Source organism: Astatotilapia calliptera, chromosome 2 (assembly GCF_900246225.1).
Source record: "Astatotilapia calliptera chromosome 2, fAstCal1.2, whole genome shotgun sequence".
NCBI lineage: Eukaryota > Metazoa > Chordata > Actinopteri > Cichliformes > Cichlidae > Astatotilapia > Astatotilapia calliptera.
Window position 1 is genome coordinate 8,062,116 of NC_039303.1, and position 23,000 is coordinate 8,085,115.

General features: G+C 42.0%; 2 protein-coding genes across 4 annotated transcripts in view; one reads left to right on the top strand and one right to left on the bottom strand.

Annotated features, from left to right (window-relative positions):
* Window positions 1-85: 85 nt before the first annotated feature.
* nudt6 (nudix (nucleoside diphosphate linked moiety X)-type motif 6) lies at window positions 86-17,051 on the bottom strand. 3 transcript variants are annotated; one of them, XM_026183481.1, is made up of 5 exons: window positions 16,391-17,051; window positions 15,450-15,653; window positions 4,187-4,242; window positions 1,332-1,386; window positions 86-971 (listed from the first exon to the last, which is right to left on the bottom strand). In XM_026183481.1, exons 1-5 carry the CDS (start codon window positions 16,641-16,643, stop codon window positions 592-594), a joined length of 948 nt encoding a protein of 315 aa, XP_026039266.1. In that variant the 5' UTR covers window positions 16,644-17,051; the 3' UTR covers window positions 86-591. The 3 variants fall into 3 exon arrangements, with proteins under 3 accessions (XP_026039266.1, XP_026039275.1, XP_026039283.1); XM_026183490.1 differs by lacking the exons at window positions 4,187-4,242; window positions 16,391-17,051 and having other exon boundaries at window positions 15,450-15,614; XM_026183498.1 differs by lacking the exons at window positions 4,187-4,242; window positions 15,450-15,653; window positions 16,391-17,051 and adding an exon at window positions 2,143-3,205.
* Window positions 17,052-17,285: 234 nt separating this feature from the next.
* afg2a (AAA ATPase AFG2A) overlaps window positions 17,286-23,000 on the top strand; it is a 110,468-nt gene continuing 104,753 nt past the window's right edge. The window contains exons 1-7 of the mRNA XM_026183469.1: window positions 17,286-17,622; window positions 19,878-20,002; window positions 20,136-20,293; window positions 20,722-20,780; window positions 21,134-21,772; window positions 21,901-22,030; window positions 22,222-22,278. Of these exons, the coding sequence (XP_026039254.1) occupies window positions 17,448-17,622; window positions 19,878-20,002; window positions 20,136-20,293; window positions 20,722-20,780; window positions 21,134-21,772; window positions 21,901-22,030; window positions 22,222-22,278 (1,343 nt within the window). The 5' untranslated portion in view covers window positions 17,286-17,447. The remainder of the gene's footprint in view (window positions 17,623-19,877; window positions 20,003-20,135; window positions 20,294-20,721; window positions 20,781-21,133; window positions 21,773-21,900; window positions 22,031-22,221; window positions 22,279-23,000) is intronic.

Below are 23,000 nucleotides of genomic sequence, written 5' to 3' on the forward strand. Positions count from 1 at the left end.
GAGTTAACGCTAAAAACAATAAAAATTAAAAAAAACTATAAAAACCGATAAAACCCCTGAAAACCATAAATTTCACACCCGAGCCTGAACTCTCGCGGCCCGGTACCCTACGACTCGGGGGTTGGAGACCGCTGATGTAAATGACCAACATGGAGAGGAAAACCTATATTCATTGCTGGCAGTTGTTTGGGTGGTAAAGAATTCATTTTTGACTTACAAAGTTGGCAGTTTTTTCCTCCATATACCCCCTCCCATTTCTGAAATGAAACTGGAACCAAGATAAAATTAGCTAAAGTCACCACTTATCTCTGACAGTGATGTCATTTTTTATCATTGATTAATACATATTACAAGACCGCCAACTTTGGGTTTTGAACATGGCCACCAAGACGTGTTAAATAAAACATTTAAAACTGCAGCAATGCAGATGCAAAAAGCATCCTAAAATTTGCAGTGTGTTTTTAATCCAACCGGTTACACTGTAATTCTTCAAAAGTAACAGTCCAGCTATAAATACATTTTTAATATTTGACTAATGGTGACAACCGTGCTTCACCATATCTGGCTACAATGAGGTGATCTGTGGAGCTCCTATAATTTCAGTATGGGAAGCTGTCTGTAATATAACTGGTAAAATCTCCCAGAGTAAACAGCAGGAAGCTCCTCCATGTTGAGGTCAATCTTATCAAAGCCGTGCTCCAGGCCATGAAGCAGAAGACTGGCTAAGCGAGAGGTGATGGGCGTGGTCTCGCTGGTTTTGGCCAGCTCGCTGATGTCCAGCCACTCGCAGCGTAGACACTCCTGAGTGCAGAAGTTGATCTCGTAGGTTAGCGGGCTCAGCCGGCAGATGATGTACATGTCAGACATGCCGAAGGCACCGGGGTGGTTGTGCTGCTGCCGGATACTTAGCAGAGATCTGAACTCGGAGCGAACACCAGTTTCCTCAAACACTTCACGAACAGCAGTCGTACCTGAGAAAGATTTATTTAACATTTATACATGGAGGCATTTAAAAGACTTTGATCTAGGAACGATGATCCAATTCCACTGTCAGTATTACCTTGCAGATGGCGTTAAGAAGGGAAAAAGGAAAATACACATATATTTTTGAACATTTGATGCTGCTTTTCGGGTTGGGTCATGTACATAATTTTAAAGCTGCTTTTTAAAAGAAAAGGTGAATTTGAAGAATTTGCATATATATCATGTGCCTTATTTTGTATAGTTCAAATGAATGTATATGTATCATCTTTAAGTATAATGTTACACTCCAAAGAATTTAGCTACATGTACTGTATTAGTTCTTTTGCTCTGTTGAGCGTGACACTCACCAATATTTTCTCCTGGATCAGACAAACCACCGGGAAACTTCCAAGCATTCTTTGTCTGAAATTCCAGAGCAAAGTTCAAATTTAACTTCAATTGTGATATATGGCACTGCTGTAAATGTATCTTAGATAATTATCAACATGTACACTGCAACAAGGTCTATTTCAGTCTTAGTCTAAAGTCACTTAATAATGCCACATTTTGTTTCCTCTGTTAGAAAATGACCATGGATCAAGCTGTAATAATGAGATGAGAAATGCTCCAGTCTGAGCATCCTTTCATGTTATGTTTTAAATTTATTTCCTCACTCTGGAGACTTTTACATTTGCTGTGGTGAAGTATGTCTTCCACAACTGTTTCACCACTTACCTTTGATATTTAATGACAGTATGCTGCTGGTTAAATTATGATGTCTGTGTATATATATTTTTGTAGTTACTTAAAGAATGTGCTGCGCTTTTTTTCCCTTGCAGATCCTCTCTTTGTGAGGAACACAAATGCACTACGGCATTTATTTTCATGTATTGTAAACCAAATGCTATATTTTTGGAACGGTTTCTAAAGTGTGCTGGTAGAAAGAAATAAAGAGACTTTGTGTAACAATAATTGTTGAGGTTCTTAAAAAGTCGAGCGTCTCTCTCTTCCCCACAGAAGGACACGCAGTAAAATCATTCCAAAGAAGTGCTGTAAGAATGCTGACCGTACGCAATCTGTTCACACTAAATCTACCGAGAAATGCTGCGTAAATGTCATTGCATGATGGTTAAACACTCTTACCATTACCTCATTCAGCTCCCTGATGGATATAATTACCTTGAGCCCACTGGGAATATGTAAGTTGTCCTGCAAGAGTGATAAAGTTTGGTTTCTTTTCAGGAAGTTCATAACCCTTAGCATGCTCTGAACAGACTCGGCCTGTAAGGAACTTTCTACTGCCAAAGGGCCAGACTGTTATAAAGCTCGTTTCCAGTAAACAGCTCGATAGGGAGGAGGAAAGAAGGAGGAGGAGCAGGGGAAGAGGAGATAGAAGACTCTCTACACTTCCAGGCCACTAACTGCTCGTCTCTGCTTTGGGACAAAATACATTACATGCTCCCATGACTGTAGACTGGTGCACATGTTAGATGTAAGCAAAATCTGTCATTTATAATGCAACATATGGATATGTTAAGATCTGTTTCTTAACTTAAAAGAAATGTTTTAAATATAATATTTGTACCTATACCTCAGTATAATAACTGGGTTAATAAATCTGGATCTTGCATACATAGGTCAAACCTCTTGGATCAGGACTGCAATAGTTTCTGTTGGGTTTGGCACTGATCACTTCTTTTATTTCTAGCAGACATTTGAGAGATGTTTTTTGCATGTAGAGGTCCAGCCTTTTGCCACTTTGCTTTGACAGTGAACAATGGTACATGTGTTGCAGTTAATGTTTGTGGAACAAACATGCTCATGTGCTGGTTTTGTGGCATGCCAGCACAGGTAATACTGACATTATCTGCAAAGCTGCTGAAAATGTCAAAATATATAGTAGATAGTAGTGAAAAAACAGAAACTCTAATGTCACCTAATTGTTTCTGTATTACTTAATTACTTCACAGAGGACTTCATCAGGAGGAAAACTGATAGCACGTTTTATCTGTCTAACATATAATATGATATGTTATCAAATAGAAACAGGCGGCTTTGCATTTTGCAGCCGTTTTCTGCTCATTACAGAGAAACTACTACAGATGTTTCCATTTAATAATCCAGACATTACATATAATATTTACAGTATTGCTTTTAAACAAATTAGAATGCTCGGAACCTAAAGTAGGATTAATTCAAGCATTATAATATAGTAATACTATCCAAATATGCCTAAACATCAGTCAATATTACATTTTTACGATGAGATTATTACAGTTTAAACTCTCTATATACATTCTCGTTTCTGCCTTGTTACCCTACTGTTACCACTGAGCTGTAATAAGATGCTACCAGAAAACTCTAAATTAGCAAAAATGTATGCCATCGACTTTTTCCAATGCCATCCAGTGGCCTGAATAGGAGTCTTTGCTGGGCCGCTTTTGGGCCCAGGACCTTATATTTGACAATCTTAATGTATGAACCTGTCTCTATTAATTACAAGGAAAATACCACATACTGTAATAAAAGATGTACACAGCCACCATAATGTCAGACTTTGGTTTGAAACCTTAAGTTCAGGAAGTTGGCTGTTGCTGTCCTGCATTTCATTTTGGTTTCTTTTTAACTGACCATGATGGTTACATAGTATGCTCAAGATCAAAACTACCTGACATCAGATTTTCCACTAGTTTAGGCTGCTTATTTGAAAAGGTCTTAACATCTTATAAAGGACATCTTATGAGAGTAACAGTTCCCAAATGACATCAACATTACACAATCACTTTTCAAAATTGCCAGCAATCTTGTTTGGGCTGACCGAAAATGCAAACAAAGCTGTGTCGAAGAGGATTCAAAAGAGGCCTGTTGTAAGTTAACTTCAAAACACCATGAGCACTACAGCAGGGCTCTGTGAGAGCTTACAGACGCACACAGAACTGTTTGAGTGCATTCAACTCATGTAAACATCATGTTTGCTTGAGGTCAGCTAATTTTGTGTTGAGCTATGTTAAGTGTGAATGGATTTCCAGCCAAGGTTTGAGTCAACAGAGGCCCAAGTTACTAAATAAACAAATACTAATCATCCACATTTTAACAGCAGCATGACTGATCCATCAGTGGTTCATTTGTGTGACTGATATTGGACAGATCAGCTTTTAGGAGGATATAAGATGTGTAGATATAAGGTGTATAGCGCATTTAAATAATAAAGTCAAACAGATACCTTATTTCTGTCTTGGACAACAAGGACCTTTCCACTGGACTCATCAACAACTGCACCTGGACAAAACAATCAGTCAGACATTAATTTTATATATTATTCAAGCACCTGTGTCCCTATATGCTGGTTCACATTTTGCATATAAATCGTAATAATTTTAAGCAAAATGTGGTGGTAGACTGGCACAAAACCAATCATTTGGTTGGACACATAACACATGCATCATGTGGTGAAGAAGGCCGCTGTCAGGTTTCAGAAGATGACGACTGATTTGTTCGTTTTCTGTTTTGCTTCAAATCTCTGACCTACAAATACATCAAGATGGTAACAGTCTGGGCTGCTGAGCTGGACAAGCTTGAAGATTTGAGTAATTTGGTGAACTAAAACTGTAATGACTTGAGGTGGTTGGCACTGTTGGCTCAAAGCAAGGAGGTTCTGGGATTAAATCCAGTCCAGGGCCTTTCTGTGTGTTTGCATGTTCTGCCATGTGTTCCTTCAGTGTACTCCAACATGCCACAGTTCAAGGACATGCGTGGGGCTAGATTAATTTGTGACTCTTAACACTGACTGTATGCGATCTGCTTGTCTGTCACTATGTGTTAGCCCTGTGATAGATTGGCAACTTGTCTACAGTGTACCCTGCCGCTCCACCTGTAACATCTACATTAGGCTTGAGGCGCTCCTGTAAACTTGAATTGAATAAGTGGAAAAAAATGGATGGATGGCAAACTGTAAAGGTAATTATCCTAAAGGAATTTACAGTATGCACTGACATTATTGAGGTCCCACACTGCAAACATCTAAATCAGTCTATAGCCACAGATCAGGACCCACAATTATACTGAATTACATCCAGTAATGTAGTGACAAGATAAAGAAACATATCACAAGCTTTGCTGCAGAGAACAATTGTTCGGGGCAAGACAGTAATAACATGCTAGTCATCTCTTGTGTCTAGTTTAGCAGCAATTTAAAAAACAATAAAAAAGAATAATAAAAATAAACTGTAACATGTTCTATTTACAGTATAAAAAATGTAAACTGTGTTTGACAAAAAAACTGCAATAGCATTATTTTGATATATTTACGTTGTGTTTACGTCATTAGCTATAAAAGATCAATATAATGTCGCCCAAAAAGTGGTTACTTTGCAACTTTAGAGCTTTAGATTTGTCACAATGTAACCAGTTGGTAATTTTATTAAATTACCAAATTATGATGTAATTTTTTGAATGGTTAGTCTACAGTGTAGCTGCTGGTTTAGTGGCCAGTTAAAGAAAAACAAAAACAAAACAACCAACAACTCTGAATAACACTTTTTTTTTTCAAAAAATGATGACAGTACCAAATACAGCAAATTTACAGGGCAGAAAGCCTTATGAGGAACACCTGTCAGACACAAGGATTGATGCGATCTATTGATAATGTATAAAATCTTGACATCAGCTGATTACTCATCGGCACTAAATTTAAAGTAATACTAGCCATACATATAGAATATCTCCTGAAAACAACAAATTTTAATGAACTGCAAATCTTCTAAATGAACAAGACCAAGACTCAGACAATTTCCAAAAACACAAGGTTAACTAAAAATTGTTTCTGTGGAACAGCAAATTGCTTTACTTTCTACAGTTACAAAGTCTGAGTGACTCAGCTGAGAAATTTGTGGACATCCGACTTCAACATTTACAGTTTTTCTCTGATGTTTCTCAGCAGCTAGTGACTAAGCAAGGCAGTTATGCGCTGCTGACAGTTGAGGAGGAGGAGGAAAAATGAGCCACTTTCTTTTCCGGTTGCTCTGTCTGACCGACCAAGACAAGCCTCCTCAAATGAATGTCACAGATGCGTAAAGAGGGATGTGTCTTGCTAAAGGCTTGACTTGGACTTCCAAGTGGAAATTGATGTCATCCCCAGTCCCTGTGCCATATGGCGCAGGAGGACGCCTGGTTTCTGCTAAAGGAGGCTATCATTATTTAGCCCTCAGTCCAAGAAATAAAATGGTCATGAGGAGCGGGGAGCAAGAATTACAGTACGAGACAAAAAAAAACCCCTGTGGATTCAATAGAAAAAACTGTTTATCACTTAATTGTATAGTTAAACTTTGAGCCACTTACTTCATATTTCACACATTTTTGTCTACTGTCTACTACTCTTTGGTATCGCAAACAATTACAGGTTCATGCTCTTATCTTTACATTATGAGGTCATTATGAATCTGAGCTTCAAGCCCACTAAGTTTTAAATATAAAACAGTTGGCAAGCGTCTTCAAACTGTATCCTGGAACCAAGGAGGAAAAAGCAGGAGAAATAACTAAGAAGAGGAAGAAGGAAAGAGTAACAAGACAATCACCCAGCATTGTTGTTTACTTGTGATTACCTCTTCTACAGATAAAACTTGGCATCAATGTTAATGTAAAATAATGCTTGATTCAGGTTGGTGCCGCTGTAGCGATTGATTAGGGAGAATCAAATTCCCTTCCCAATGGAAATTAAAAAAATACTTACAAATATGAAATAAAAACATATATTGAAGAGTGGCAGTTAATTTGAGCCCTATAAGTGTTTTTCCACTGCATCACAGAGACATGGAAATTAGTTTACCTGGACCACTGAAAAAAGGCTCTGCTAAGTGTGCTGAACAAAGTGAATTTCCTAGCTTAAATAAAAAGGAACTGAAACCTCTGCCTAAATAACAAGCTACAAAATGAAGAGACTACTACAGGTTTAGAGGAGACACTAAAGTGTCCCTGCCCACCTTTGTAGTTATCTTAGAGATTTAATCAAAGGCTCTGCAATGTGAAAAACAGTTGTGTTTTTCCCAGTAACTTTCACTCTTTTGTTTTTTGTTAGGGGTCAAAGCCAAGGCCATTATGACTTTCAAATAACTTCTGACATTAATTGACAGTGTTATTAGTGAGTACTGTTTTGGGGTACTGGCCAAAACTACGATAAGAACCAGTTGTGAAAAATAACCTTTTTACTCTCTTATTGGGTAAAATCTGAGTCTGGCAGGACATCAGGCGTATGGATGACAGAGGATTTAATGGATGACTGCTTTCCAATCACGAGTTATACTTTTGGCCCTATTGCTGTATCTTTGTGAAAATAATCAAGAGCCACAGTCAGCACACACATAAGGAAACTGGAATCTAAACAGCTGTGTATTTCAGATTCCTGAACCCAGTTTCATCATCAAACAAATCTGGCATCTAAAAAAGGGAGTTTCTGGTCCCCATTCCTCAGAAAGATGCTCTGGACATGTTCTGACATGCTTTAAGTGCATCTACTCTTTGGTAAAGGTATGAATGGCACTCTGCCCTCTGCTGGACAATCACAAAGTTAGCACTTGGGCTGAGCAACTCCTTTTCCTGTTGATCGTCTCTTCACTGTCAGTCCTGAGTGAATTTCCATTTGCATAAGTGAAATGAGCCAGAGTTAAAAAATGCAAATCCCAAATGACAAACAAGCTTTTATCCATTTAAAGATGATAACAAACTACTGGTGTTTTGTGTTAGCACCAAATGTAGGTCACAGTTTACTCCAGCTTTAGCTGTTTAAAAGTGATTTAAAAGTGACAGCAGAATACAGTTTGATTTTTCAACACTTTTACATCTTTTGTCACATCTGACAGATTCTGTCACACAACCACTCGCAACACGCAAGGCACTCATCATATTAGGAAACAAATGCGGAGGGCAGTTGTCATCGCTGATGGGTTTACATAGACTTTGTGTCCATAACAATTGTCATTTGGTCTAATGTGCTCGGCTCAATCATCCACAGATGAGATTCTCTCTTTCACAGCACAAACTCTTTCCACTGAGAGGTTGATGTAAAAACTACCAGGAGGCGACAAGATATGATCAAATAGTTCAGCAGCTTTACTCAGAAAACCTAAAAATTTTTATTTATTTAAATGTGTACACTTCTGGATTGGTTCCAGCTCTACGGCTATTTTGTTTAATGACCCTCGCAAGTATCATCCAGATCACTTGTTCTTGGACATCTGCCACGGACCTCAGACTTGTACAGAGAGAATCAAGAGGATACCTGCAGGTTTTTCAACATTTACAGGGTTATGCATTCTGAATTCATTCCACAGGGTCAGATTGTCCCGATGGAGTTCTGCCTGAAGGAGAACATTTGACAGAAATAACCAGAACTTTGCTGAATTTCATTGTGCAATCCAGCACTGGCATATAACAATGAAAACAAGGGGTTTTTTTGGCAACAAACACCTGTTCTACTTGCCCAGTTTGACTCACTGCAACTTGTCCTTTTCCCTAAAAGGCAATTCAGGGAAATTCATACTGGAGAAGATACAGTACACACTGTGGACGCAAACGTTCAAGTAGACAGAACAAAACTTGAGGTTACTCTATTCCGTAACCCCCGTTCTCATTGGCTAGCAGTCATGACACTTGCATCAGGGAGGGTCCACCCTCCTCCCTATAAAAGGGTGTGATGCAGCATCACCCGTCATTCAAGATAAATTCACCTCTTCCTCACTTCGTGCAAGGAGGGTGACCTTGTGAGACACCTCAAACATGTTATCTGAGAATGGGGGTTACGGAATAGAGTAACCTCAAGTTCTCTTTCAAACATTTGTTTCGGTGTCTCACTATGGGGATATGCAGACTTCCGTATTGCCAGATAAGCCCATCTGAACAACTGACCGCCACCTTAGGAGGTCTCGTGGGGACCCACACAATGTGGGCTAGAGATGGTGCAGTGACAGACCCGTGCTGGAATAAGCCAATTGGATTGCCTCAAAAATCCAGTGGGAAATGCATTGTTTGCTAATGGGCTTCCCAACATGTGGTTTAGGCCAGGAAACAAACAGCTGATCCAACCTCCTGAAAGCCTTTGTTCTCTCTATATAGGTACACAAAGCCCTAACTGGACAGAGAGCATGTAGGTGCTCCTGTTCAGGGGAGGAGACAGGAGGAGGCAAAAAGCTTCTTATTTTATTTTTATTTTTTTGCCTGTCCTGTTTGGCTCTTTTGCCATCAGAATTATTGTCTAAAGGCGAAGAAAGATGCCCAACGGATTTACTTTACCAAATTGACCATCCCAGCCTTGCCGTAATGGTCCATTTGATTCACCTTTTATTGTTTATTTTATTTTCACTTGCTGAATACGGGACAGACTTGACTGGGGGAAAGAAAGGGAGAAAGAAAGAGGGAAAGAGAAACAGCTGAAAAGGGGGACGGGGGAGAAGGGCAAAAAACAAAAACCAACAGAATAAGCAGAGAAAAAAAAATGCATATATCGATCACCTGGATCACCCCTGAGAAAGAAAAAAGAAAACAAGCAGAAGAAAATGAGAGTAATAGAATAAACAACATCACGATGATATATGGGAATATGACAGTAAATACTAAATATTAAACATTATTGTGCAGCACGTAAGATCGACAGCGCACAGTGTGCTTTGAGGTAGGAGCCAAAAAGGGTGTAGTTTGTGTGTGTGATCACCCGTGTGTACACCTGTGAGCATGGACGTGCTTGTTTTTTAAAAGGTTCCTTCATGTAATGATCTGCTAGAGGGTGTGGGGGGGGCCACAGCCCCGTCCTCCAGGGCATGAAGCAGGTATGGAGGAGATCAAAACTCCAGACATCCAGAGGCCCTCAGAACACAAGAGACCAAGGAAGACCAACAGAGGGGCTCCGCCAGCAGCCAGCTGTGCCTGAGTGACCGAGCCCCAGGCCGAGAGGCCGGGGGCACCCCACCTCCGAAGTGGCCCGAGCGAGCCCCAGGCTCCAGGCCCCGATAAGCGGCCGCCAAGGAGTGAGCCGGTGTGTACCTGGACGCCCACCCCCGGACACAAAGAACCACCAACGCACCAATGTCTGAGGGAGTCCGCCACCGGCAGGGGAAGTGGTGGTGGGGGGAGATAGGCCTCCAAACCTTGGAGGGCCTGAGATGTCCCCAGAGAGGTGGCGTCTGATACCCAACCTGACATATAGACACAGACATACAGGCACACACAGATACAAACATCCATTCCCACCCTCATGCTCTCATATGCACTCACTCCACACTCAACCAACGTGGAGACAGACATAAAGAGACGCTGTACACACGATCACACTCCCCAAGCTTACTCTACGAACCGGGTCTAGGTACCCTTGCCCCTGGAGGGGGGAAATGCACCCAGACCCAGGTGGTGTTACCCTTTTCCCTGCGGTGGGGAGAAGCAGACCGCCCCGACTCCGCAGCAGCAGGGAGGCCCCACATTCCAGACCCCAGTCCGACGGCCAACTCCTCCTCCTAGCCCCCCCGCTCCAGCAGGCCGCAGAGAACGGGGGTGAGAGAAGACTCCAAACCTCCCTCCACCCGCTCATTTTAGTGTTGATGCATGTGTGTTCTAAGGTGCATTTAAAACCCAGGAGGGCAAAAAGCTTCCAGCTACAATGGGGTGGATTGGAGATGAGGATTTTTGGGCACAAAGGCCCCCAGCACATGTGGGGACAAGAGATCTAGACACCGGGTGGAGCCGTTGTTCCCCTTTCATAAAACGGTAGACTAGTTGGTGATGGCTCACTGGGCCATCCACGAAGCCCACATGACAGGCTGAAATGGCAGCTAGATATACTTTAATTGTGGAAAAGTATCTAACAATTCCTGGAGAAAGGAGAGAATTGTTGTCACAGAGCACTGAAAGGAGAGAGTGTGAGACTTTCCACACCACTCCTCAAATACCCTCCACTTGTTCTCATACAATGATCTTGTGGAGGGGCCTCTAGCACTGTGAATAGTGGTTATAACACCCTGGGGGGAGTCCTGCCATCCTCAGATTCAACCTCTCACAGGCCAAGCCACAGAGCGAGGTGCTCGGGGTGAGGGTGAAAACTCTCCCCCCTGGCTTGGGAGACTAGGACTCGTCGGAGATGGAGAGGAAAGAGTTTGCTCCACAAAAGGGGCATAATCTCCGCTAACCAATGGGACCTCGTCCACCTTGGGGCAATCAATATCATTGTTAGCCCTCTCTCTTTCACTCTGGTTAGAGTGTGAGAAATTAAAGAAAGTGTCTCAGTGCTAGAAACGCTGCTATCAATTCTAACCAGTTTATATGAGCAGCCCTCTGTCGTGAGTCCCAGTTGTCGCTCACTTTTTACTCTGTCCACAGAGAGACACACTCTGTACAAGGAGTTTAGAGCTATTCCTATGAAAGAGATGGCCTGAGCTGGCTGCGGGACACTCTTTTCATAGTTTATGGTGAAACCCAGAGCCATCAGGTGATCCACTGTCAACCTGGTACGCTCTCTTCCCATTATGGGAGACCAAATGGCACAACCTGGTACTCATACATTCTGCCCTGAAACGCAAATCTCAGGAATTTTCTGTGAGGCGGGTAAATAGGGATGTGAAAATATGCGTCCTTCAGGTTTATTGATGTAAACCAATCGCCTGGGTGCACTACATGCGGCAGAGTGGTGGTTGTCAACATCCTGAATTTGTATGACCTCAGATGCTGATAGGTCCAGTATCGGATGTAGTCCCCCTCCATTCTTGGGCACGAGAAAATGCTTTGAGTAAAAGCTTCATTACCTCTGGTCCTCGGGTATTTCTTGTACTGCACCCTTTGATAGCAAGGTAGTTATTTCTTCTTGCAGAATCCTGGCTGATTCGCCTTTTGCAAGAGAGAAAATCACTCTGTGAAATCTGGGAGGGGTGGTTGGGAATTACAAATGGTAGCCTCGCTCTAATGTTCTCACAACCCACTCTGACACAGCAAGAGCTCGCCATCTCTCTATTCTTGCTGACAGGGGCCCCAAAGTCAGGCACTCCAAAGTACATGGGACTTTGGCTCCCTCTTGTGGCAGAAACTGGTCCTGTAGCCCAGACCCGAAAGTGCATGCACAGGTGGCCCGTGCTTGACCAGCGTTCATGGGACCGGACACCACTTAGGAAATCGACCCTGGTGGTGCCTGGGGGTGTGAAGGCATTATGTTTTTCAACATATTTTCTGTGTTTTTCACACATTTTTCCTGTGCCCTTGGCAACATGCCTGGATGCAGGGGGTGAGTTTTTAATAAACAGTGTGCTTTTGTGAGACTGTGACACGCTTGACTCAGCTGAACAGTGTCTCGTCTCTTTGTTGGAATGTGCTCTGCGGGATCCAAATCGAGTCCCAGGCGCTGGAAGACGGAGGCAGAACACACTTCTCCATACTGAGTCCTGAAGTGAACTTGGAGCCCGGGCTGGTCCGGCTCCGATCTCCCTGTGGGGAGATGTTAGGCAGTTTGCTTCTTCTTGTGGTCTGACTGCTTGGCTGGTGGTGGGGCACCCTGAGCGGCACCAGGTGGGACGTGTTTCCTAGGCCAGTAGGTCTTAGGGTTCTGCGATCCTAGGGGACACTGGGCCGCAACCTGTGGAGCTGGGCGGCAAGGGATTTTAAATGTCGGCACGCCGGCTGGACAGCTGGTGACCTGAGCGATCGTAGACGGAGGTGCAGCCTGGGTCTTCCTAGGGAGACACAGCTGCAGGGCTCTTCCCTCTTTCTTTTTTTCCTCACACAATCTTTGCATGGTAGCAACGGTGGTCCCTAAAAAGCCCAGTGGGGTTGATGCTTTCATCCAGAATGTCACGTTTTTCTCTGTCCGAAAGTCCCAACAAGTTCAGCTATCTTGAGAGCTGAGCGCTCTGCCCGCCGCTTGTACTGCTGCTCTAGTAAGGTGGAGACACTGGTCTGTAATGACGCACAGCTCTTTCCACAGCTTGCTAGCATCGGGGTTCACAGCAGTCTGGTCCTGGAGCTCTGCCGAGTAGGCTAGCAGGAGTGATGAGGTGTTCAATGCCCTCACGGTGGTGGCAACTGATTTATACGCCTTGTCAACCAGGGAGGATTGTAGAAGTTCGGTGGAGATGAGAAGCCACCAGATTCTCCACTATGGGAATTTGGTAGATGCCCTTCTCCTTCATTCCAGCGCAGTCAAATGCCACTACTCCCTGCACGGGGTTGGGTGACAAAAATGGCTTTGCCCAGCAGCGTATGACCTTGTCCATGCATTCGGGGATAAGTGGCAGTACCTGCTTAGTAGTGCGCTTTGCTTTAGGGAGCCTTTTAACCTTGTACCTTGAGGTGGAGGTCTCCGTTGTCACTGTGGGCCATGGGACTGCCAACTTTTCAGCTGCCTGTTTTGCAAATAGCTCCATACCTGTGTGACTGTGTGCCGGGGTTATCACAATCAGACCTTGTGTCGCAGTATTCTGACCAGAAGGGGCAAAGAAAACGTTGTCATCCTCGTCTGAACAAGATGTTACGATGCTCCCTCAGAGGATTCTATGAGTAGCTCGTCATTATCCTTCAGGGAATCAGACAGCATAGCTTCACAGCTGACCTTAGCACTGTCCACCAGCTGGAGGATGATATCCATCTCGTTGCCCCAGCTGGTACCTGGTGTGGCTGACTCAGTGTGCTCCATCGGTGCGCCAATTGGAGACAGCATTGGGTCCTTCTTCGACAGGCTAGCCTGGTGGGCTAGCCTTCGACAAAGGCAAGCGCAGAGTTTGCCTGAACCCAGTGTGGGCTCTTTGCAGCCCGAGGCACATCACACAAGCCTCATGTGTATCTGAACCTGAGATTGCGCATCTGCAGGGACAAATTCTGGGCAGCGGTTTACAGTCTGCCATATTAAGGAACCTTGGTGTAGCTTGGAATGGCTGGACAGCTAACGCTGATCTTTTTTTTAAATTTTTTTATTTTTTTAAATCGGTCGGGTAGCTATGGTGAGCTAGTATGACCTGGCTAGTGTGGTGGCTAGCTCTTGTGGTACTTGGCTTGGTGACCATGTGTAGCAAGGACAGTTAGCTTGGTCAGCTAACTGTTGTGCTAGGTGTGTGATGGCAGCTAACACACTCTCCAATCTGGCTCTGTAGTGAAGAACAGGCAACCGGAAAAGCGAGCCGTACTAGCACCTGGTGACCAAGGTGTTAGCTTGCTCGAGTGGAAAGTTAAGCAGGCACTAACGCTGACAGTCAGGAGAAATGAGGTTTCTAAGAAGCGAGAAGAGGAAATTGAATGACGGGTGACGCTGCGTCACACCCTTTTATAGGGGGGAGGGTGGCACCTCCCTGGCGCCAGCCAATGCTGGCTGGAGTAATGCCATAGAGGCTTCTGAGGACAATGCTGAGAGAGTTTTCCCCATAATGAGAAACCGAAACAAATGTTTGAAAGAGAACTTCCACAGAGTGGCCGTAAATGCAGTGATGTGAAAAAATGTCAGCCACCTTCCTGAGATCTTATTTTTTTGCATTTTTGTCACACTTACATGTTTCAAATCATCAAAAAAATGTAATGTTAGACAAAGAAAAAAAGGGCATTTTGAATAAATACAAAATAGTTTTTAATTGATGATTTCATTAGATTGAAATCCACAGCGATGTGAAAGACTCATTGTGAAAGAAAGACTTCTCGCAAATGCTTGATTGCAGTTCTTGTTGTCGAGGGTGACGCAACCAGTTTTTAGCTTTACTTTTTCACATAGCGCCACGTATGTTTGGATAGCTTTTGTCTCTTAATAAATTAAATCATCACTTTACTCGAGTTATCTTTGTCTATCATTATAATTTGTTTCACAGTATGAAACATGTAAGTGTGTAAAATATGTTTTTAAAGAAAAAAAACCCTTTTTCACAGCACTTTAAAGGTGTAGTGGGCCAACATCCCTCCTGAGATGGGTGGAAGCCTTGTGACCAACAAACAAACGTCTTACCATTGTGCTTGGCAACAAGGATTTCTCCACAAAGCCCTAAGTCATATTTTGCTTGGAGATCAAATACTTATTTTACTCTGTGACATAAAAATCTGTTTACATTTTTTATGTAATTTGTGTTTTTTCATTATTTCTGGCTGATTTTCTGTTTCTCTCCATTAAAATGAAACTACCATAAAACTGAGAGAATGTTCATTTCTTTGTAACTGAGCATACTTACAAATTCAGCAGGGGTCAAATAATTATTACCCACACTTTATCTGTATTTTAGCATATATATTATTACTCTTTGAACCCACTGGTTTGATTGGATAATCTTAACCAAAGGTCCACTTCGTAACTCTCTTATAACTCAGTCTTATGGTTTCCAGTGGGTTCTGGCCCACTGAATCACTTTGCATTTTTGAGACATGTGCTGTAGCCACTGTAGTTTACTGTAATGGTAATAAAAGGACCTCAGGTGAGACTTTTCCTGTAAAAACTGCTTCCAGAGTCAAGAGGAGTTTCCCCCCCCCCTAACTTTCAGGGCAGAAATCTCTACCTGCCACTCCAATTTGGTGAGTTGCAAAACCTGGAAGTCTGCTCTCCCCCTCTCCCAGCCAAAGAGCCAGCATGGCGTAGTCGTTTCTGGCATGATGGAAGGTGAAGCCGTGAGCCGAGGCGGCGGCAGCACATCGACTCAGCGAGATGGGTACTCGAAGCCACACTGCTGCCTTCCCCTCTGCTTTCCACTGAGCTAAAGAATCTGCAGAGTTCAGATACAGTTTAATTTTGTATCTCCCATAAACTATAAAGTACATAAAGAAACAGTTAATATGTTGCAGAAGTGACATAATAAAAAGTGAAAAGCTTTTAAAAGGCATTTGCACCTAATTGAATTGTGAAGACAATCTCAAGAGAGAGATGTGAAAAGATAAAGAGAGAATGACAAACAGCAGACACGTTTCTGGTGGAAGTAGCTTTCATGTGAGTAGAGTTTAAAGATGGACAACTGAAAAACAGCTAACTGGGTTAAAGCAGCCACAAAAATAGATAAGGGACATTTTTAATTGCTCATTGAGAGTTTTCATTTTACATTTAAGTAAGATAGCGAGTGCTGGCTCAATGAAAGGGAGAGCTGAAAAAATAAAGAAGAACCATATGAAAACATGTAAACCCCCGAAGATGAACTTTCAGTAATTGCAATGTAATAACAATAGTATCAATGTTTTAAAAGTAATATTGCTTTTGCTCGGAGAAACAACACAGAACATATTTTAAAAACATTTTATACCCCAGACATGCTCCCTTGGCTTAGATGCTATGAGCAATTTAACATTAAATATATAATACCTTATGTACAAACAGTACCGGCCTATTATAGATAACTGTCAGACCACTAGTTAAGACAGGTTGATGATTTAAGAGCTTTTGGGGTAAACAGGATGCGCGCATTGCCTTCCCTCTCCTCCTACACAGCAGCCAGAGTTCAGGGCGACAAACCTTGCAGTAAACCGCTGAATGAGCTCTCGCTGATGTCACCCGGCAGTCCGACCTCAGCCAGGTTCACTGTCACTCCACCGAATCGGTCCACTTTCCCCGTTAAAGCGCTGACCCCGTGGACTTGCTGAAGCTGTGAACAAGTTAAAGTGCAGGAAAAGGCACGGGTAGCTGTGCGTACGGGAAGAGACATGTTATTACAAAAGCGGCCTCTCGCCAACGGCAAAAGTCTGGCAACAAAGGTACAGCCAGCCATATTACCGTAACACGATAAGTAACCGAATAAAAGCAGAATATATTCAGCTGACAGCCGGTAAACGAGCTGTCTAGTACAGTTGCGTAAACGTCCGTGCAGGAAATTGCATAAATACCGTAATGAACCACTAAAACAGCCCTGACACGTGAACCAAACTCCTTTCGCAATTCTTTTAGATTACTTTAGCTTGGAACGCATGGGTATTGCGTTAAAATTGGCCAAAGAATCTGCCAATTAACCCATGTAATTCTGTAAGTGATCGGCTTTTTTGGCTACAAGCTATTGTTAACTATTGTTAGCTCTTGTTTTGCATTCTCTAACGTGCCATCTGCTGTTCATTAGCTATCAAAAAATCCGGAGCTTCTTGGCTGTTTAGTAGAGCTATGCCGAATTTAAGAATGCACCCAAGCAGTAAGAGCAATAATTTTATTTCTTTCATTTTGTGATTCTACTAGCTTGTAAAATCAAATACGTAAAAGTAAAGAATTTTCCAGCGAAATTTCGCATTGCATTCTCTCGACCTCTACAATCTTATAGAAACGTTTTCTACGAGAGGTTAATATTTTTCAGGTATTATTTTTATTTTTGTAATATGTTATATACATATATATTTTAAATACCACACACAAGTGTTTTAGAATTAAACAAATACAAAATGCTGCTGCCAACTGCCAGGAAGCGCTCGTATATATGTGGATTTACGGTAAACGAAGGCGGGACTAAACGCTAACCAGGAAGTTTACGACACCGCTTGATGTTTACACATGTTTCTGCTTTCACGTGGAGAAGCTTTTTGCAATTATCATGTCTTCAAAGAAAAATAAAAGCAAAACAAAAAAAGCGAGTGAAGGAGATAGCTCCTTCTCATTGAAAGAGGGCCTAAATGACTCTTCAAGCCTGCAAACATCTCGCACCGACGGAGGAAGCTGCAAAAGTTTGAACTGCAACTCTTTCACTGTCATCGACTTCATTGAAAAAGGTAAGAAGACGAGACATGAGTCTAAACATTTAACAGGCTGTATTATATAAATCAGGTATAACCCCCGTGCAAACGAAGCTACCTGTACTATGAAGATGGAAGTCCCAGCATGGCGCTTGCTGCACTCACAGGACCAGTACTCACTGATGCTGCTGGTCCATTTGTTTTTCTCCAGAGTCGTTTTCTGAGCTTTGTGCCTTTATTCTTTTCATTTGTTTGCAGCATTTGTTTGTGAACTTGTTTGCATTGTTTAGATTTGCATTTGTGGCTCTTTTTCTCTCTCTTTTTCTTTATATTCACTGGTCATCCATTTCCCAACACCCTCCAGAACAGTCCAGCTGCTTTAACAAATCTAATAAAAACATAGTTCTTACTTAACCTCTTATCCCAATTCCTGCATTTTTATAATCACTTATCTCGTTTTGTCTCTTCCTTCTTTCTGCGTGAGGTAAGAGTGTGCTGAAATTTCTCTGCTGCTGGGAAGTTTATTCCAGTCAGCGGGAAAGGAGGCTCCAGCAAATTGCTGAACCTCAAATTCAGGAGGAGCAATGCCTTGACCAGCACTCTGTGTGCACTTTCTAGACTTAGAGAAGGCTTATGTACATTAGGTGCCTCTAGGCACCTGATGTACTGCAGGAGGATGGGGTCCAAGACCTTCTGTTATGGGCAATTGGGTCCTTCTGTAACCAAAATGAGAGGCGTGTCCTTATCCTTGACACAAACTCAAGCACATTTTCAGTGGGTGTGACTCTGCCTGGTTTGCCACGTGTCTCCAATCCTGTTTTCATGGACAGGAATTTAAGGCATGGCTAGGCTGAGGAGGGCATCCACTTTGGGAAACTCAGAACAGCACTTCTGTTTTTAGCGGATGATGTGGTTCTGTTGGTTCTTTGGGGCATGACCTCCAGTATGCACTGTTTTTCTGAACGCTTCTCCCACTGAAAACGCTATGCCCAGATAAACAGAGTCAACTTTTTGGGGTATAGCTGCTAAAACTTTTTCACAGAAACCCTGGTAGCTTGGAACTTGTTCTTAAGTCTAACACACTATAATTATTACTGGGCTCTTTCTATTTTGAAGATTTGATAAAGCTTATAATGAGCGCTGTATTTGATGACTCATAACAATCCCTTAGTTATACTGCTATAGACTCAGTCTACTGTAGGACAGATACACTGAGAACTCCTCCACTCCCATCTATCTCTCACTTTTTCCCCCTTTATGTATTTTTATGGCACTGTTTTATGCCATTTACTTTTATTTTTGTTTGTTGACTGTGCCTATAATCTTCTGTTTTGTCATGTCTTTCTTCTCATCTCCCAATCGATCATGGCAGATGGTTGACTCCCTCAGAGTTTATATTATAATACAGAGCACCTCGTGCTTTGTGCTACTAACACATTTTTATTCTCTAATCAACGTGTCAGGTGGGCTTGTAGGCTTATATCAGTTCAACTCCTCATATCTGTGTTACATAACAAAATACTTTTGCCAGCATTGATTACGTAGAGAAACAAAACTTTACACATCTGCTCTGCAGTCATTGCACTGCTAAATGCAGGTAGCACCAGACAGTGCACTTTATGCATGCATTGTGCTTTTTGAGTGAGTGGGTGGGTTTACAGATGTAGGAGAAACTTGCCATGATCTTATCTCTCTTTTTTTTTTAGTTCTCTGTTTTTCATTTATTTGTTGACATGTTTTTGAATCTAAACTAAAACACTGTTGTAACATCTGGTTTTTACTCTGAATCTTTCATCTGCACAAAAAATTAAGCCATGAAAAAAACCTTAAGCTTGGCTATTAGCGAGGAGAAACAACCTGGAAAGTACAAATCTGTCTTTTAGAGCTGAAAGTCATCATGAAATTATGAAAACACTGTTACCAAAAATCCCTACCAGTAACAAACTAGTGCATCGTCAAATCAGGTAAACAGTGTTTCAGGTCAAACCCACTTTAATACAGTGTCAGCACCACCCAGCAATCAAATGCTTTTTATTTAGTTACCTTTCACTGAGGTAATCTAGTTCATGTATGAAATTTGGGAAAGTGGTTTGTCTTGTTTAGGCTCATGAAAAAAATTCCTGCTGAACACAAAAAGAAGTTTAGTACATTCAAGTTATGTAAGAACCATGAGTTGAAACGTAATGCTATTATTTTTTGCTTTGGGAACATATGCAGCAGTTCCATCATTTCTAAAAGCTTTTCTTGAATTATTTATTTTTATTTTTATTTTTATTTAATTTGCTTCACAGCTGATGACAAAACACCCAAAAGCTGCAGATCAACTTTAGCCCAACTCAGCCTCAACTCAATGAAATCAGCCAGCGCATGCATCGGGAGGCCCGTGCTGCTGACGAGTACCACAGGACAACAGGAGGTTCTTCTCTTCTCTTCTCTTCTCTTCTCTTCTCTTCTCTTCTCTTCTCTTCTCTTCTCTTCTCTTCTCTTCTCTTCTCTTCTCTTCTCTTCTCTTCTCTCCTCTCCTCTGACACCCTTTGTGATACTTTCAGGTATGCTTGGCCTGGCCAGTCGCCTCCTTTCCAGGTGGAAAAGTTGGCCTGCAGAAGTGTGCTCAGAACAACCTGAGAGTAAAGACAGGGGATGAGTTGATGCTTCACCCAATAACAGGTCCCTTGCTTCAGGCTGAAGAGGTGGTTCTCTCTAACAGGTAAGGTTTACCTTGCTTTTATTTAAAAAAAAAAAAAAAAGGAAAAAGTCTGTATACATATATTTATCATTCCAGTTTGCTCTATACTCAAAATGTTGCTAAACTACAGTAACTGTACACACAGCTGCCAGTTTAAGTACATCCAGCAACATAAATCCAGTCTAATGAGTCCTACAATATATTGTACATTAATGAAAGTTATGTTTATTTTTGTTGTTGTTCTTTTAATTCTACTGTGGTGAATACATATATATATAGATAGATAGATAGATAGATAGATAGAAGCCCCGGCCTTCTTTCCAGCAGAAGGCCGAGGCCCCCATCTGTTGGAAACAAGATGCAACTGCAGTTCAAATGTCAGTAATCACTGAGAAGTTGAGAGAAAAATGTTTCCAGTTAGTTATCAACCACCTGAAACTTTTTTTCAGGTCAAAAGATGAAACACTAGAAACAGATGAATTCAAGGATTTCTTCCTGAGATCTCTGGGTATGTCCTTTTGCCTCATCTTCATCACCTCATCTTGTATCTGAAATATTTGAGACCTTTCAGTAGAAAGTGTGTACTTCTTACACACCTGACTTTGCATTTTTCTGTCTTTTTACTGTATAGTATATACACTAAAAAGAGTATTATGTGTAATGGGGATAAGCTACTATACTATAAGCTATTAATATTTTGCAGAAAATGCACAAGCCTCGTTTCCCTCTCTGCTGTACAGTAAAATAAAATAAAATATCCATGCACTTTAGATTCTATGGCTTGTACTTTAATTTAATATAATCAAGCAGATGATTTCCTTTATTAGAATAACTACTATGTATTTGTCTCTCTTATATCAGCTGGGAACATTGTTCTGCCTGGGAACGTCGTTTCCTTGAGTTATTTTGGCCGCTCTTGCAGCCTTCGGGTTGAAACCATAAAAGGGGAGGATGGCGTCACCCTCCAGAGACCAGCTCCTCTCCTGGGAGCGAGTCCTGAAACTGAAGAGTCCTCTGTGATGAATGACTCCACATCAGCTGAACTCTCCCTGCAGCTCAGCATGCTGTCTGTTGATGACAACCACGATGCAACAACAGACACACCTAGAGAGCTCGGTCCTGCAGCCAGCACTCCATGCCGACAAGCCCAGCCTCTTTCCCTTTCCTCGCAGCCTGTAGCTCCTTCCCACAACTCCCTGAATCCTTCAGCAGGTTTAGTAGACACTGCTGTGAGTCCGGAGAGCTCACTCATCTTAGAGCAGGCAGAGAAAAGCTCATCAGCACCTCCTGCTGGTGCTTTGAGTACTGACACCTTCTACTGCCTGTCATGCTCCACTAAAGTTAGATTTAAAAGCAGAGTAGGCCAAACAGATCCAGATGCAGAAGCTAAGGGGTCAAAGGTCACGTATAGCATGATTGGTGGACTCAGTAGTCAGCTGGATGTCATCAAAGAGACCATCGAACTTCCACTGAAACATCCTGAGCTGTTTTCCAAATATGGTATGTTAGATTATACCATGCTGTAAACTAACCCCCAGTGATGTCATTATGATGTGAGGTGTTACAGTTAGATTTACTGACTCTCATTAAATGTCAGATCTCTAATTTTAAGCGGTTGTCTACCACAGGGATCCCACCTCCAAGAGGAGTTCTTCTGTATGGTCCCCCGGGGACAGGAAAAACTATGATTGGACGAGCCATAGCCAGTGAAGTTGGAGCCCACATGACGGTGATAAATGGCCCAGAAATCATGAGCAAGTATGGTCATATAGCCTGAAAACTTCATGGCACCATATTTCTATCCCAGCAGATTATTTTGGGGAAAATTTACTTTGTTTCCATGACAGCAAGATTTTACTCACCACCTTACACATGATCCAAAGCCACAGATTAAATGAGGAAAGTTTATTCACTGAATTAAAGAAGCGTGTTGTCTCATTTCTTTGCAGATTTTACGGTGAAACAGAAGCAAGACTGAGACAAATATTCACAGAAGCGTCTCAGAGGTAAGTTTTCGCTGAGCTGCCTATACTCATAAAGATAGTATGTCACTTTTAGTTCTGTGTATGCAAATCTCTAAATTCTCTTTTTTATGTTAAATTACATTATTATATTCATAAACGTGCAGAGGTCTCTCACAGTTGATGTGGAACTATCATATTTATCATTCATACTGGGACATAGGTTAAAAATGAAAAGCAAAATCCAGACCTCACAAAGGACATCTAATCCTTCATTTGATCCACCTTCTAGTCTGCAAGGCTTCATCAGAAATGGTCTCAGTGGGATGATGTCGCCATCTTCCTGTCTGTTTTAAAAAGAGGAAGGGAAACATGAAATAAAGACCGAAGCGTGCCTAACTGCACAAGATTGGCACCAGGTCTTATGGAGTGATAAATCCAAATTTCACAGTTTTGGTTCAAGTCATTGTCAGTGTGTAGAGACGAGGTTAGGAGAGAAGTATGGTCATGTGTAAAACGTGGTGCAGATTCTGTCATGGTTCAGAGCTGCAGTTCAGCCAGTGATGTTGGAGATCCTGTCAAAATTGATGGAATTATGAAAACAGAAAAGTACTGTCAGATTTTGAGCCACTGTACAACACCATCTGAGAAGCTTCTGATTAGCATTAGCTTCATTTTTGAATACGACAGTGATCCCAAACACACTGCCTATGCTGTAAAAACTTACCTGGATAGAAAAAACACAGTAGAACAGTCATGGACTAAAT